Below are 13247 nucleotides of genomic sequence, written 5' to 3'. Positions count from 1 at the left end.
AAATCTGTTTTCAGACTATATACAAAGAATAAGCAAAATAAATTGTGACCCCCAATTTTTTTCTTTGGAAAGTTGACAATTTCTTAAATCTTGACGGAAAAAAATTGACACCCCCCCCCCCCTTTCCAAAAAAAATATTATATGAAGAGAATTTTCTTTTGAGGAAAAAAAATTTCTCCCCCCCCCAAAAAAAAAATTTAATTTTTAATCCCCCCTCCCCCCCCCCCCCAACCCCCCTTTCCAAAAAAATTAATTTTGAAGAAATTTTCTTTTCATAAAATGTGGTACAAATTAAGAGACATCCATACACTTATACACAAGTTATTGTCTGAAAACTAGAAAAATGCTTGTTTTAGACCCTTTTAGGCCCCTAATTCCTGAACAGTTTGGGCAATTACCCCCAAAATGAATCCCAACCTTCTTCTTGTGATATTGAACCTTGTGGTACAATTTCTGAGCAATCAAAATACTTATACACAAGTTATTGTCCTGAAACTAGAAAAATGCTTTTTTTGGCCCCTTTTTGGCCCCCAATTATTAAACGGTTGGGACCGTCACCCCCAAAAACAATCCTAACCTTCCTTTTGTGGTATTGAACCTTTTGGTTAAATTTCATAGAGATCCATACACTTATACTAAAGTCATTGTCCGGAAACCAAATGTCTTCGGACAACGCTGACGAACAAGCTGACGACGATGACATGATACCAATATACGACCGCAATTTTTTTTGGGGTTGTATAAAAATTGTTGAATTGCTGAACTCAACATTATCAAGCTGCAGACCAAATATTAAATCATTCCCTTTCTGTTTCATACAAGCCAAGAAAACTTTGTGACGAAAGTTTCCTACCCAAGGTCTTTCAGATGGAGGGTGTCTAGCGGTTTCTAGACCTGCTTTTGCCTTCAGCGATGCAGATAAATACATTCAAAGTACATGTATCATCAATTAAAAAGTGACTGTATAATATAGTAGAAAATATGATTTAAAAAAAATCTCACTATAATTTAAGAGACTAACATATGATCTCAACACTTATGTTAAATACCTGTTGATATATGGATTTTTATGCTGATACAGCATAAAGCAAACAACAATCACAATCATTCCTGCCTGAGACAAATATTGCAGAATGTATATGTACGGATGCTAGTTTGCCAGTAATGTAAGCTTATTTTCATATTTGAGATAATAGAAGTTAATTTTGTGATTATGGTCTGAAGTGTCTGTCTGGCATATGTCTGTTTTCCTGGTTCTATAAACTCATAAAAAAGATAAACTGCCAATCCAATAACCCAGGAGGAAATTAAAGCTCGACATGATATAAATACTTAGTCCTTCAGGGTTTTGTTGTTGCCCGATTACTGTCACATCAATTTTTATACGACTGCAAAAAAATTTTGTGGTCGTATATTGGTATGACGTCGTCGTCGTTGTCGTCGTCGTCCGAAGACACATTGGTTTTCGCACTCTAACTTTAGTTTAAGTGAATGGATCTTTTTGAAATTTTACCATAAGGTTAAATACCACAAAAGGAAGGTTGGGATTGATTTTGGGGGTTATGGTATCAACAGTTAAGGAATTAGGGGCCAAAAAGGGGCCAAAAATAAGCATTTTCTAGTTTCCAGACAATAACTGTGGAACGGTGTATGGATCTCTCTGAAATTATACTACAAGTTTCCATACCACTAAGGGATGGTTAGGATTTGCTTTGGGGGGTTATGGCTCAAACCGTTTAGGAATTAGGGGCAAAAAAGGGGGTAAACAAGGTTGTCCTGGTTAATGGACAAATACTTTAGTACAAAACATAATTTAAAGCAGTGTAAGGGAGATAAATCAAATACATCATTGAAATTATCTCCCTTACACTGCTTTTAAATTATGTATAAAGTAATGGTTAATGAACAATAAAGATAATTTAAAACAGTGTAAGGGAGGTAATCCAAATACAACGTTTTGGTTACTTCCCTTACACTGCTTTTAAATTATGTTTAAAGAAATGCATATTTATAAAGGAAGACCAGTAAAAATATCTTCAAATGTTGCATCTTTTTTTATTACAAAAAAATCCATATGAAAGATTTGATACTATATTTTTAATTCTATTATAAAATAGATTAAGTTAGCACTATGGTAAATTTAAATGGGTAATTATGGTTGCCAACTCCATTGGAAATTTGAATTGAGATTATGACCATATCTTGTGGGAAAGAATTTTTTGGGGAAAAAAAGGGGGGGGGGGGGATAAAAAGAAATTGTGGGGGGTCAATTTTTTCTCATTTCAGATTTCAGAAATTAAAAAGAATTATTCTTCAAATATTTTTTTTTTTTCAAATTTCAAATATTGAAAAATTTCAAGAAGTAATCTTTGATTGCACAGTATGGTGCATTAGATTTGTAAAATCTTTGATCACATTTATTTATTTGTTATGCCGAATCTAACAGTGTATTTAGATTTTTAATTTTGGGTCCAGTTTTCAAATTGGTCTACATTAAGGTCCAAAGGGTCCAAAATTAAACTTTGTTTGATTTTAGCAAAAATTGAATATATGAGGTTCTTTGATATGCTGAATCTAAACATGTATTTAAATTTTGGATTTTTGGCCCAGTTTTCAAGTTGGTCCAAGACAGGGTCCAGTATTTAAACTTTGTTTGATTTCAACAAAAATTGAATTCTTGGGGTTCTTTGATATGCTGAATCTAAACATGTATTTAGATTTTAGATTATTGGCCCAGTTTTCAAGTTGGTCCAAATTGGGGTCCAAAATTAAACTTTGTTTGATTTCAACAAAAATTGAATATATGAGGTTCTTTGATATGCTGAATCTAACCATGTATTTAGATTTTTTATTTGTGGACCCCGCTATCAAATTGGTTCATATTGAGGTCAAAAGGGTCCAAAATTAAACTTTGTTTGATTTCATCAAAAATTGAATTATTGGGGTTCTTTGATATGCCAAATCTAACCATGTTTTTAGATTTTTAATTTGGGTCCCGTTTTTTAAATTGGTCTTCATTAAGGTCCAAAGGGTCCAAAATTAAACTTAGTTTGATTTTAGCAAAAATTGAATTCTTGGGGTTCTTTGATATGCTGAATCTAAACATGTGTTTAGATTTTTGATTATGGGACCAGTTTTCAAGTTGGTCCAAGTTGGGGTCCAAAATTAAACTTTTTTTGATTTCAACAAAAAATGAATATATGGGGTTCTTTGATATGCTGGATCTAACCATGAATTTAGATTTTTTATTTGTGGGCCCTGCTATGGAATTGGTTCATATTGAGGTCAAAAGGGTCCAAAATTAAACTTTGTTTGAATTCATCAAAAATTGAATTATTGGGGTTCTTTGATATTCCAAATCTAACAGTGTATTTAGATTTTTAATTTTGGGTCCCGTTTTTTAAATTGGTCTACATTAAGGCCCAAAGGGTCCAAAATTAAACTTAGTTTGATTTTGGCAAAAATTGAATTCTTGGGGTTCTTTGATATGCTGAATCTAAACATGTGTTTAGATTTTTTATTATGGGCCCAATTTTCAAGTTTGTCCAAGTTGGGGTTCAAAATTAAACTTTGTTTGATTTTAACAAAAATTGAATATATGGGGTTCTTTGATATGCTGAATCTAACCATGTATTTTGATTTTGGACATTGGACCATAATAGGTAAATTAAAAAAATTCAAGTTCTTAGACCACATTCTTTCTGTGTCAGAAACCTATGCTGTGTCAAATATTTAATAACAATCCAAATTCAGAGCTGTATCAACCTTAAATGTTGTGTCCATACTTGCCCCAACTGTTCAGGGTTCGACCTCTGCGGTCGTATCAAGCTGCGCCCAGCAAAGCATTTTATTACCTCATGTCAAATAGCTCTTTCTTTAATGAAAATTTTAAAATGGTGGCCCCAGATGACTTTTTTGAGTGAATTGGTTACTTTAAATTTAGAATTTTGCATAGAATAATTATTGTGATTTCAGGAAATGCTTTACACAACTATCAAGTTGTAATTTTTGCAATAACATCATTGAAAAAATTGAGAAATTCCATAGTAATAGGTTTTCTTTATAATTTCTGGTTGATGTTCACAAAAAATCTACCTTTTTTTTCATATCAAATTCTGTTATTTCATGATGAAATAAATGTGGATAGTGTCCACATGTGGACACAGATGATGCCCCCTCTTGCATATCATATAGTTATAAAGGGACATAACTGAAGAACAGTAAAAGTGACGCTACCCAAATTTGAACTTGATCTGAGTTTTGTGTGTAAGTCTCATAACATTTGGTTGAGGCTAACTTAAGTAGAGAACAGAAACTAAAAATTCAGCAATTTTTCTATTTATAAAGGGGCATAACTCAATAATGGTTAAAGTGACACTAACCAAATTCAACTTGATCTGTGTTTTATCAGTGGAAGTCAAAAATAAACATTGCATCGTATAAAGCATTCATTGTAGTTGATTCAACTATAATCATGGACAAAGGAAGATAACTCCAACTTTAAAAATAACTTGATATTTAGAAGAAAATAAAAATTTTGCAATTTTTTCCATTTATAAAGGGGCATAACTCTAGAAAGGTTAAAGTGACGCCACCAAAATTCAAACTTGGTCTGTGTTTTGTGGTAATAAGCATTGTGTAAAAGTTTCATAACATTTGGTTGAGGCAAACTTAAGTTAGAGAACGGAAACTAAAAATTTTGCAATTTTTCCATTTATAAGGGGCACAACTCTAGAACGGTTAAAGTGACGCCACCAAAATTCATACTTGATCTGCGTTTTGTGGTAATAAGCCTTGTGTATAAGTTTCATAACGTTTGGTTGAGGCAAACTTAAGTTAGAGGACGGAAACTAAAAATTTTGCAATTTTTCCATTTATAAAGGGGCATAACTCTAGAACGGTTAAAGTGAGGCCACCAAAATTCATACTTGATCTGTGTTTTGTAGGTAATAAGCCTTGTGTATAAGTTTCATAACATTTGGTTGAGGCTAACTTAAGTAAGAGAACGGAAACTAAAAATTTTGCAATTTTTCCATTTATAAATGGGCATAACTCTAGAACGGTTAAAGTGACGCCACCAAAATTCAAACTTGATCTGTGTTTTGTGGTAATAAGCCTTGTGTATAAGTTTCATAACATTTGGTTGAGGCAAACTCAAGTTAGAGAACGGAAACCAATTTTGGGACGTACGGACGGACGTACGTACGTACAGACGGACAAGGGTAAAACTTAATGGCCCCACTGCTACGGCGGGGGCATAAAAATAATTTATATTCAATGAGTCAAGTCTTTTTTCCTGTACATCAGATTTAATTTAAGGGGAAAATGTACTTTTTGCAAATTGAACTGTACTGATAAAGAACACAAGTTTGTGCTATGACTTTAAATCAAGAGACAAAAGAAATGCAAGTCACACTGTTACAGCATATTGAGATACATATACTTTGCTGGAAGGGAGAGAACTCTTGTGATTGTAAATATCTAGGGCTTTGTCAGTGGTTGTTTTTTTTGTAACATGTTAATGTATTGACAGGGAATTGTGGGCGATTGTCAGATCTTTCATAGTCTGTTAAATTTATTCACAACTTTTTTTTAGCTTATGGGTGATTTAGATTTTGACTTACGATATAAACACTTTTCTATTTGTTATGAAATTTTGTTGACCTCTTGACTGTTTTTTGTACGGAAGAAATATGGGATGGTAGCAGCAGTACCACCAAATTTACAAGTAAAGCAAATTTTTCTTAGATTTATTGTAAAATTATAAAAAAAATAATAGATAATACTAGCATTTTGGTTCAAGATTAGTTTAAAAATTCTTATATACTTTTATAATAATGTTTACTACCCAATCACGAAATTTCTAAATACATGACTTGGTAAAATTCTCTAGTTCTATTGCAAATATGAATAATCTTAAAATCAATCACAAATAATAATATTATTAAGAATATCTTGTACTGATTTTTCATATCACATTTATACATCTGTAGATAAATTAGATATCTTAGACCTTAAAATCAATCAATTATTTTATGCAGGTCTCTTTCAACCCATGATGAAAGAATATCTGCCATTTGTTGACTTCCTTCCAAAACAAATGCATGGTCATGATCATCTGTACATAAACGAGTGTCTGCATGTGGAAATTTCTTTTTGAATTCATAATAATAAGACTTTGGACACCAGTGATCGTCAGAACCATAATAAAAACTAATTTTCGACAAATGTCTCTTAATCAAATCTTCATCAAGTTTTTTCACTTTCTGCATTTCCATGTTTGCCATGTACATAACATTGCTAACACAAAATGAATCGAATAAGGACATAGAGGCATTATAAATACAATCTGGAACAGTCTTGCCTCGGAAATACCATAAAATCAACCTAAATTGCATATGTGGTGAAAGATATGAGAGTCCTTGCACAATTAATGCTCCTAGCCATCTTAAATATTTGAGTAAAGGTGTCGCCACTTGTCCTTTTGGTGATTCCGCCATTCTTTCTATTGTTGGAAACAACATGAAACATCGTAAAACCTGGTGATCAAGATCATCTAATAGTTTTAAAATCATATAACATCCAATGGAATGACCAATCAGAACAAGTTTTACATTTGTTGGAATGTTGTCTTTTATAAATGTAAGCTTGTGTTTGATTTGTCCTTCCAATGAGCAGACACTGTATGATGCTTTTTCTGCAAAAAGAAAAAATAATATTAAGGCAATGTGTAAGTTTCAGAATTATCAATCTTGACAAAAGTTAAACATTATTATTGATGAAATTCTGATAAATAATAATAATTCAGAAAAATTCTGTGGCAATGGACACAAATGTTGGATTAATAATTGCAACTTCAAGAAATGCTGCATACGAAATAGTGATATCAAAATTTTAAAATATTGGTTTTTATAGGAGAAACCTATCCCAAAGCAATTTTCACAAATCAATAATAAAAACATTAAAAATGTTTCTGAATTTACAGTATCTATAATTTTGCAAAACGAACTTCCAAATATTGAAATGTAGAAGAAGGGAGTTCAACACACTAATGAGCTATAATGAACAAGGTGAGTTTGAACTCCCTCTTGTGGCGAGGTTTGTTTGATTTTATCTAGGTGGTTTTCTCCCTGTACTTGTTCTTCCTCAAGCAATATTACTGGATGCCATAATATAGCCACAGTTGCTGAAAGTTGCACTAAAAACCAACCAAAAAACAAACTTTTGTAGCTAACTATACAGTATGGGTTCTTCTCATTGTTGAAGGTTGTACGGTAACCTATCAGTGCTATATCTTTGTCATTTGAACTCTGGTGCCTGGTGGATATTCATTAAATCTACAAATTGGTAAATGATGATGATGGATTGGTTTTTAACATCCAGTGGCAAATATTACATGTATACAAGGACCAAAACTAACATGATTATCAATTAGATATGAATATGAACCCTGCTTCAGTCACTGACACCAGTGTAACCAGATTCTGGAATTTCTAGTTAACAATGTAACAGTCTGCAGGAAGACATGTCACCCTACCAGGACAAACAATTCTGACACTGAGGGGACAAGTCTCTGTTCATATTTCTAAATGCTGTGTGATTGTCGAAGAAGCAACAAATAACAATTTTCAAGTCTTTAGGGATCTAATCCTCGACCTCCGTCACTGATAAATGAATCTGATGATACATGTTATTGATTAACATGAATAACTATATGTGCCAGGTCTATTATTTTTCTTTTCATCTTTTTTCTTTTTGATGCTATTTGTCTTTCTTCAATATCTATTCAGCAGGGCTGCCAAGTCTCATGCATTTAGCGTGAGACTTACGCATTTTCATGATTATCTGGCGGCATTTTCCTTTGATCTATTGTTTTTTCTCTTTGATCTTTACGATTTTGGCCAAATCTCACGCATTTGCATTATTAAAAGTTGGCAGAACTGCTATTGCCATCCTTTCATATCTTCTATATTTTTTTATATTCCCAGACTGAACCTACCTATAGCTAAGTTATCTGCAGATTTTGGTATTGACACATGTCCTGCATGAGAAATAGTCCAGACTGGGATGGTATATTTACTATTCTGATAGAGAACTCTCATAAACTCATCATAATACTCAGCTATACCAGGATTTCCTAAAAAAAAATCATAGAGAATTTTGGTGATGATGATGAGGAATGGCTGATTAATGTCCAGTGGAAAATTAATGAATGGCTGTTTAAAGTTAAATGAATATTCTGGACAAAAACAGGTTAATGATATTAATTATGCTTTGTATAAGACTAACATGCTGAGCTGAATTTTTAATATGCTAGTCAACAAAATAACAGTTTGATGGAAGATATGTCAACTGAATCACCTTGCATTTTCTTTATGTGCTTTGTATATGATGTATGCAAAAAGTATTATCAGTGTCTTCATTTTTTATAACTTAGTATGCAAGACGAAGGCATCTTTAAATAACAACATTTTTAAAGATGACAAAATTTAAGCAACTAAGCAACTATTGATGTGTATTTCTAATCCCAATTGGCTTTAAGGGTGTTTCATACTTTAAGATGTTACCCAATGGGCTGTGATTTTGTAATTAATGCATGCTCTATCAACATGATCAACTTAAACTAGATTTTATGCTTGTTCTTATCTTAGTAGTGTTTGTAAATTGAAATCAGAGAAAAATAGCAATTTTTGAGGAGTTAACTGCCCTTTTTTTTTAACACAAACAATACAGAGCTGTTTGAGGTAAACAAAATCTGAAATTGCAGAAATATAACTACGCATTGTTCATTATTTTCTTTTAACATGTTTAAAGATTTGGAACAACTTTGGAACAACTAGATATCATTGAGATGGGAGCCATCTCTGTGGGCCCCGCTGTGAATAATGTGTGGTAAAAAATTTGTATCTTTATCATTGGACATGGGGTTGTCAACTAAAAACAAAGTTTTTGACCTTGACCTTTGACCTAGGAAGTTGCACATACATTATGACACACCCTCTGGTGTTGGTTAATATACATGTCAAGTATAATCTTTGAAATCATAACGGTTCTCTAGATATAGAGCGGACACAATTTGTTACGGACGGACGGACAGACTGATCACTATAGGGCCTCCGCCATTCGTAAAAAATCGCCTAAAAATCTAAAACATCTGTGTCTTCCAAAAAACTGCCACAGACAGAACTGTTTTCCTTTCAGCCTAGAACTTGTGCATTTGAAGTTTTAATTTTAGCCCTTTGACCATGTTGGCGTCTGTATTTCAAGTTCAGGAGGTTAAGAAATAGGACTAAAAATAGTCAAAATTTATAAATTATTGGGGTGAAAACCTCATGGTATTTAAGATTGTTGATGTGTTTGGTTTTTTTCTCTATGAATAAAAGGAGATGTAACATGTAAAGAGATGTCTTTGAGACAGCAACCAATAAAAAGGCACCAGTAAAACCATGTGTACTGTTGCAACTTACATAGAAATAGTTCTGCTATGTTACCTGGTATAATGAGAAATATAACTCCTGACTGTCCTATAGTTCCATACTTCAGAATGTGTGTTGGCATACCAAGTATATGCACAAGTTCACTTTTTCTATGTATATCTTCCATTCTGTATACTTTTAAATCTGAAAATTCACAGGAATGTATGTCTTAAGGAAATTTTTGTTTGTTACGAACAGTTTAAAAAATTTCTGAGTAAAAATAAATCAACTATAGTATCAATATTCTCAATTAAATCTTGAAAACAAGTTTTAAGGGTTCAGCTTCAGACATAATGGTAGAGATCACATGAATGGTTGATTAATTCAAGACACACTACAACTTTACTCACAGCAAAGTAGTAGTGCTAATGAAATGATGGTATTCATTATCTCAGAGTTAAAGATTCTTCCCTTGACTGTCATGACTATCTGTCTTTTGTTGCTGTATAGCATATTTGTTTTTCGTCTTTTGTTTATTTGTTTAATATAAATCAGGCCATTAGGTTTGTTAGTTTTCTCGTTTGAATTGTTTTACATTTAATAATTTGTCATTTCAGGACCATTTATAGATTACTATGTCAAATATATGTGGGATGGATTTTGCTCATTGTTGAAGGCCATACAGTGACCTATAGTTGTTATTTTCTATGTCATTTGGTCTTTGGTAGTCCAAATAATTGTGACATCTTGAAAGGCTATTTAAATTTTTTGCTGTGACGTCTGCAGCAGAAAGGTGTCACAGCAAACAAATTAAATAGTCTTTCAAGACATCAGATTTATATGGAAACGGTCTTTGGTGGAGAGTTGTCTCATAATTTGGCAATCGTACTACATCTTCTTTTCATTTTTTATGGCACTGGCTAAGCTAAAGTTGAAAACATAACAATATCAAAACAGTAATTGTTACGTTAGACACTAAATGCAGGAATGCATCATTGGGTTAGAAACCGATTAATTACGAACGTAACAATAATATTTGTGTCTATGGTTACTTTGTGTTAAACAATGTATGTTTACCTTGATGCATTTCAATATATGCTGGGGATAGTAATATAGCATGTCCCATATGTATGTAATATACAGTTTACTCTCGTTGTCTCGAACTCGGTTGACTTGAAATTTCAGATGAGTCAAAGTTTTCCAGTGGAAGTGAGTCAAAATTGGACGAGTCGAAATTTCGGTTGACTCGCACAAAATTTATGGTCCAATGGTTAACAAAAGCATTAAAAATTCATTATTTATCTCAAACTCTTACACATATGTCAAAACATGAACTTGGGGATTTAAATGAATGGAGGAGTTAATCTGACAATACACATGATACACATGTAATTAAATTTCCAGTCACTGACCACTGTATCAGCTGTGTATTAATTTATGACATTCTTTTTCCAGGAGTGCTTACCTAAGATCATCTTTGATAACCATGATAAATAATTAGTGATACATTGTTACAGTTTATGAAAAATTGGTTAAAATGTTTTTAAAATAATTAACCGTAATCATACATTAATGAGCTTGGTTGTGTATAAAGCAGGGATTAAGACTTCCATTGGTGATCAACTCAAAACTACTTAATCGGCGTCTTTAACCTTTTTGTATTTTCTGTTGCAGAAAAAGATTGAAATAAAAGAAGATGAAAAGAAATCTAAATTTTCTAAAATACACGCATACATATAACTGTATAAAATTTGAATCTTTCTTTTTTTATTAAAACGCATCCAAACTTTTTAATTTTTAACCCAAAGAAAATTTGGTAATGGAATAACTTCGCCCATTGTTCAAAGTATAATGACAGTAATATGGGTAAGTGTGCGCAGTTAAAAATACATAAAAGTGAACACTTTTCTTCTATTACATACTATTGGAACTACTAAACTGTAGTCAGTCAGGGGTACTACTTGTACAAGTAATCTTTATTTACTTGAAGAAGTAAATAAAATATACTTATATAAGTTAATTATAATGTTTGAATAATCTACCCTTAATTTTCTCAAAAATTTACTTGTATAAGTAAATTTTTTTTACAATCCCACAAAAATTCTCAAGTTTTGAGATGTAAAAACATGCCTAAAACAATTTTTCTCAGGTTAGCTCATAATTTTTGATTAGAGTTCAATGTTTCATCTCATTAATTCAACAAAGAAACTGATTGCGCAAAGATCTTAAGTATATTTGGGGGGGGGGCTTGTAAATGAGCAGTGTTCTGAAGATAACAGACAAATGAGATTTTCATTGTCCATGAAATTACACTTAAATGATTAGTAAAGACATCTGCAAAGGACAGACAATCAAAAATTCTATTAGAGCAAAGAAGTCCTAAGAATTCATGAAAAGAAGATAGGATGACTTTTTACTTGTATAAGTAAAAAAATCTGAATGTTTAAGGGACATAACTAAGCCCATTTTTTTTTTTACCTATACAAGTAAATAAAATACACTTGTATAAGTATCCTACAAATTTACTTATATAAGTATATTAATATTTACTTCTTCAAGTAAATAAAAATTACTTGTACAAGTAGTACCCCTGACTGGTAGTATGATCTTGAAGAACATTAAAACAATTAATACTTAAAAAATTAAATAAACATTACTTGTTGAATAATAATAATAATAATAATAGTTAATAATAATTATCAAGCCTATCAGAGAATTCAGCAACATACATGTAACCTAAAGTGAATTAAAAGTTTAATATGGGGACGAAGTCCCCAATTACAGTAGAAAAATCAATAAAAAAAATCAATCTACTAATGAACTGCAAAATCGTTAACTTTTAATTTTCTAACTTTTTTATTTTCCCGCATTTGCGCAGACATCTCTTTCTTTCTTCCAGTGTCCTTTGTTGTTTTTGATAATTCTTTGATAGGAAAAAAAAACGTAACCTAATAATCGCGTTTCTTTGTTTATATTGAAAATCACGTAACAACTAAAATCCCCAACAACAGGACCAATGTCGGAAACGTTTCCGTATTTCCGTTTCTTATCAACAGATTCTAAAGTTAAAATATGCTTGAATTAAAAAAAATAATGTATACAGACTTCGTCCCCTTTCACAGGTAACGCCTTCCTAATATTAAATCTAACGTAACAATAACGCAACGTAACCGTAGACACACATATTGTAACATTCATAATTAATGGGTTCCTAACCTAACCTAACCTAACCTAGCATTCCGTCAATTAGTGTCCAACGTAACAATAACTTTTTTGTTATTGTTACGTTTCAAAGTAATCATAGCCAGTGCCTTTTTTTTTTTATACTGTCGAATCTACAAGATTCAAGATTTATTATCCAATCATGGCCCCTCAAGGAGCATATACACAAAATACAACAATTTTACAATGATTATCATGGCATAACAAATTCTTAAAGGTACATAATTTTTTAAGTCTTAAGATTGACTAACTATCTGTTACCTAAATCACGTTACAGTTGAACGAGTAAAGGCAAATCTGATTTCATTGCTTGGTTGTTCTCTACAGTCCCTGTCTGTTCCAGGAGAATCAGAATTTGGAAAACGAACTGGTCAAAGTTTAAATCGCATCTATCATTGAAAAATCGTATTAAATTTAATAAAATTGAAGTACTTGCAATATATGTCCTTAATAAGTAGTTTTTACAAGTTCTTAAAATCGTCAAATAATAATAACACCAACAAATATGTTTCTAAAATTCTTATTATTTTCACAGGTGTGAGCGACGAAACCGGTACTTTTTCCGGGAACCTCCACACTAGAGAGTATAGTTATTTTATGCAATGACTT

The 13247-nt window shown here is 31.9% G+C and overlaps 1 protein-coding gene across 2 annotated transcripts; it reads right to left on the bottom strand.

The window, feature by feature from the left end:
* Window positions 1-5736: 5736 nt before the first annotated feature.
* On the bottom strand, window positions 5737-13045 carry LOC127723337 (lipid droplet-associated hydrolase-like). Of its 2 annotated transcripts, none has more exons than XM_052229910.1 (4): window positions 12890-13045; window positions 9492-9620; window positions 8000-8137; window positions 5737-6697 (listed from the first exon to the last, which is right to left on the bottom strand). In XM_052229910.1, exons 2-4 carry the CDS (start codon window positions 9601-9603, stop codon window positions 6021-6023), a joined length of 927 nt encoding a protein of 308 aa, XP_052085870.1. In that variant the 5' UTR covers window positions 9604-9620; window positions 12890-13045; the 3' UTR covers window positions 5737-6020. The 2 variants fall into 2 exon arrangements, with proteins under 2 accessions (XP_052085870.1, XP_052085869.1); XM_052229909.1 differs by having other exon boundaries at window positions 12900-13045.
* Between the last annotated feature and the right edge of the window lie 202 nt (window positions 13046-13247).

The sequence above is a fragment of the Mytilus californianus genome, unplaced genomic scaffold, assembly GCF_021869535.1.
Source record: "Mytilus californianus isolate M0D057914Y unplaced genomic scaffold, xbMytCali1.0.p SCAF_13, whole genome shotgun sequence".
In the NCBI taxonomy this organism is placed as follows: Eukaryota; Metazoa; Mollusca; class Bivalvia; order Mytilida; family Mytilidae; genus Mytilus; species Mytilus californianus.
Note: the sequence above shows the minus strand (reverse complement) of the source record. Positions and strands in the feature narration are given on the sequence as shown.

Excerpts from the sequence above, each read along its gene's own strand:
- LOC127723337 (XM_052229910.1), bottom strand. The coding sequence starts at position 9,603 with ATGGAAGATATACATAGAAAAAGTGAACTTGTGCATATACTTGGTATG. Across the intron at positions 8,138-9,491 it reads TATATTTCTCATTATACCAG|GAAATCCTGGTATAGCTGAG; the intron begins GTAACATAGCAG and ends ATTTTTTTTTAG. Across the intron at positions 6,698-7,999 it reads TGCAGATAACTTAGCTATAG|AAAAAGCATCATACAGTGTC; the intron begins GTAGGTTCAGTC and ends TTCTTTTTGCAG.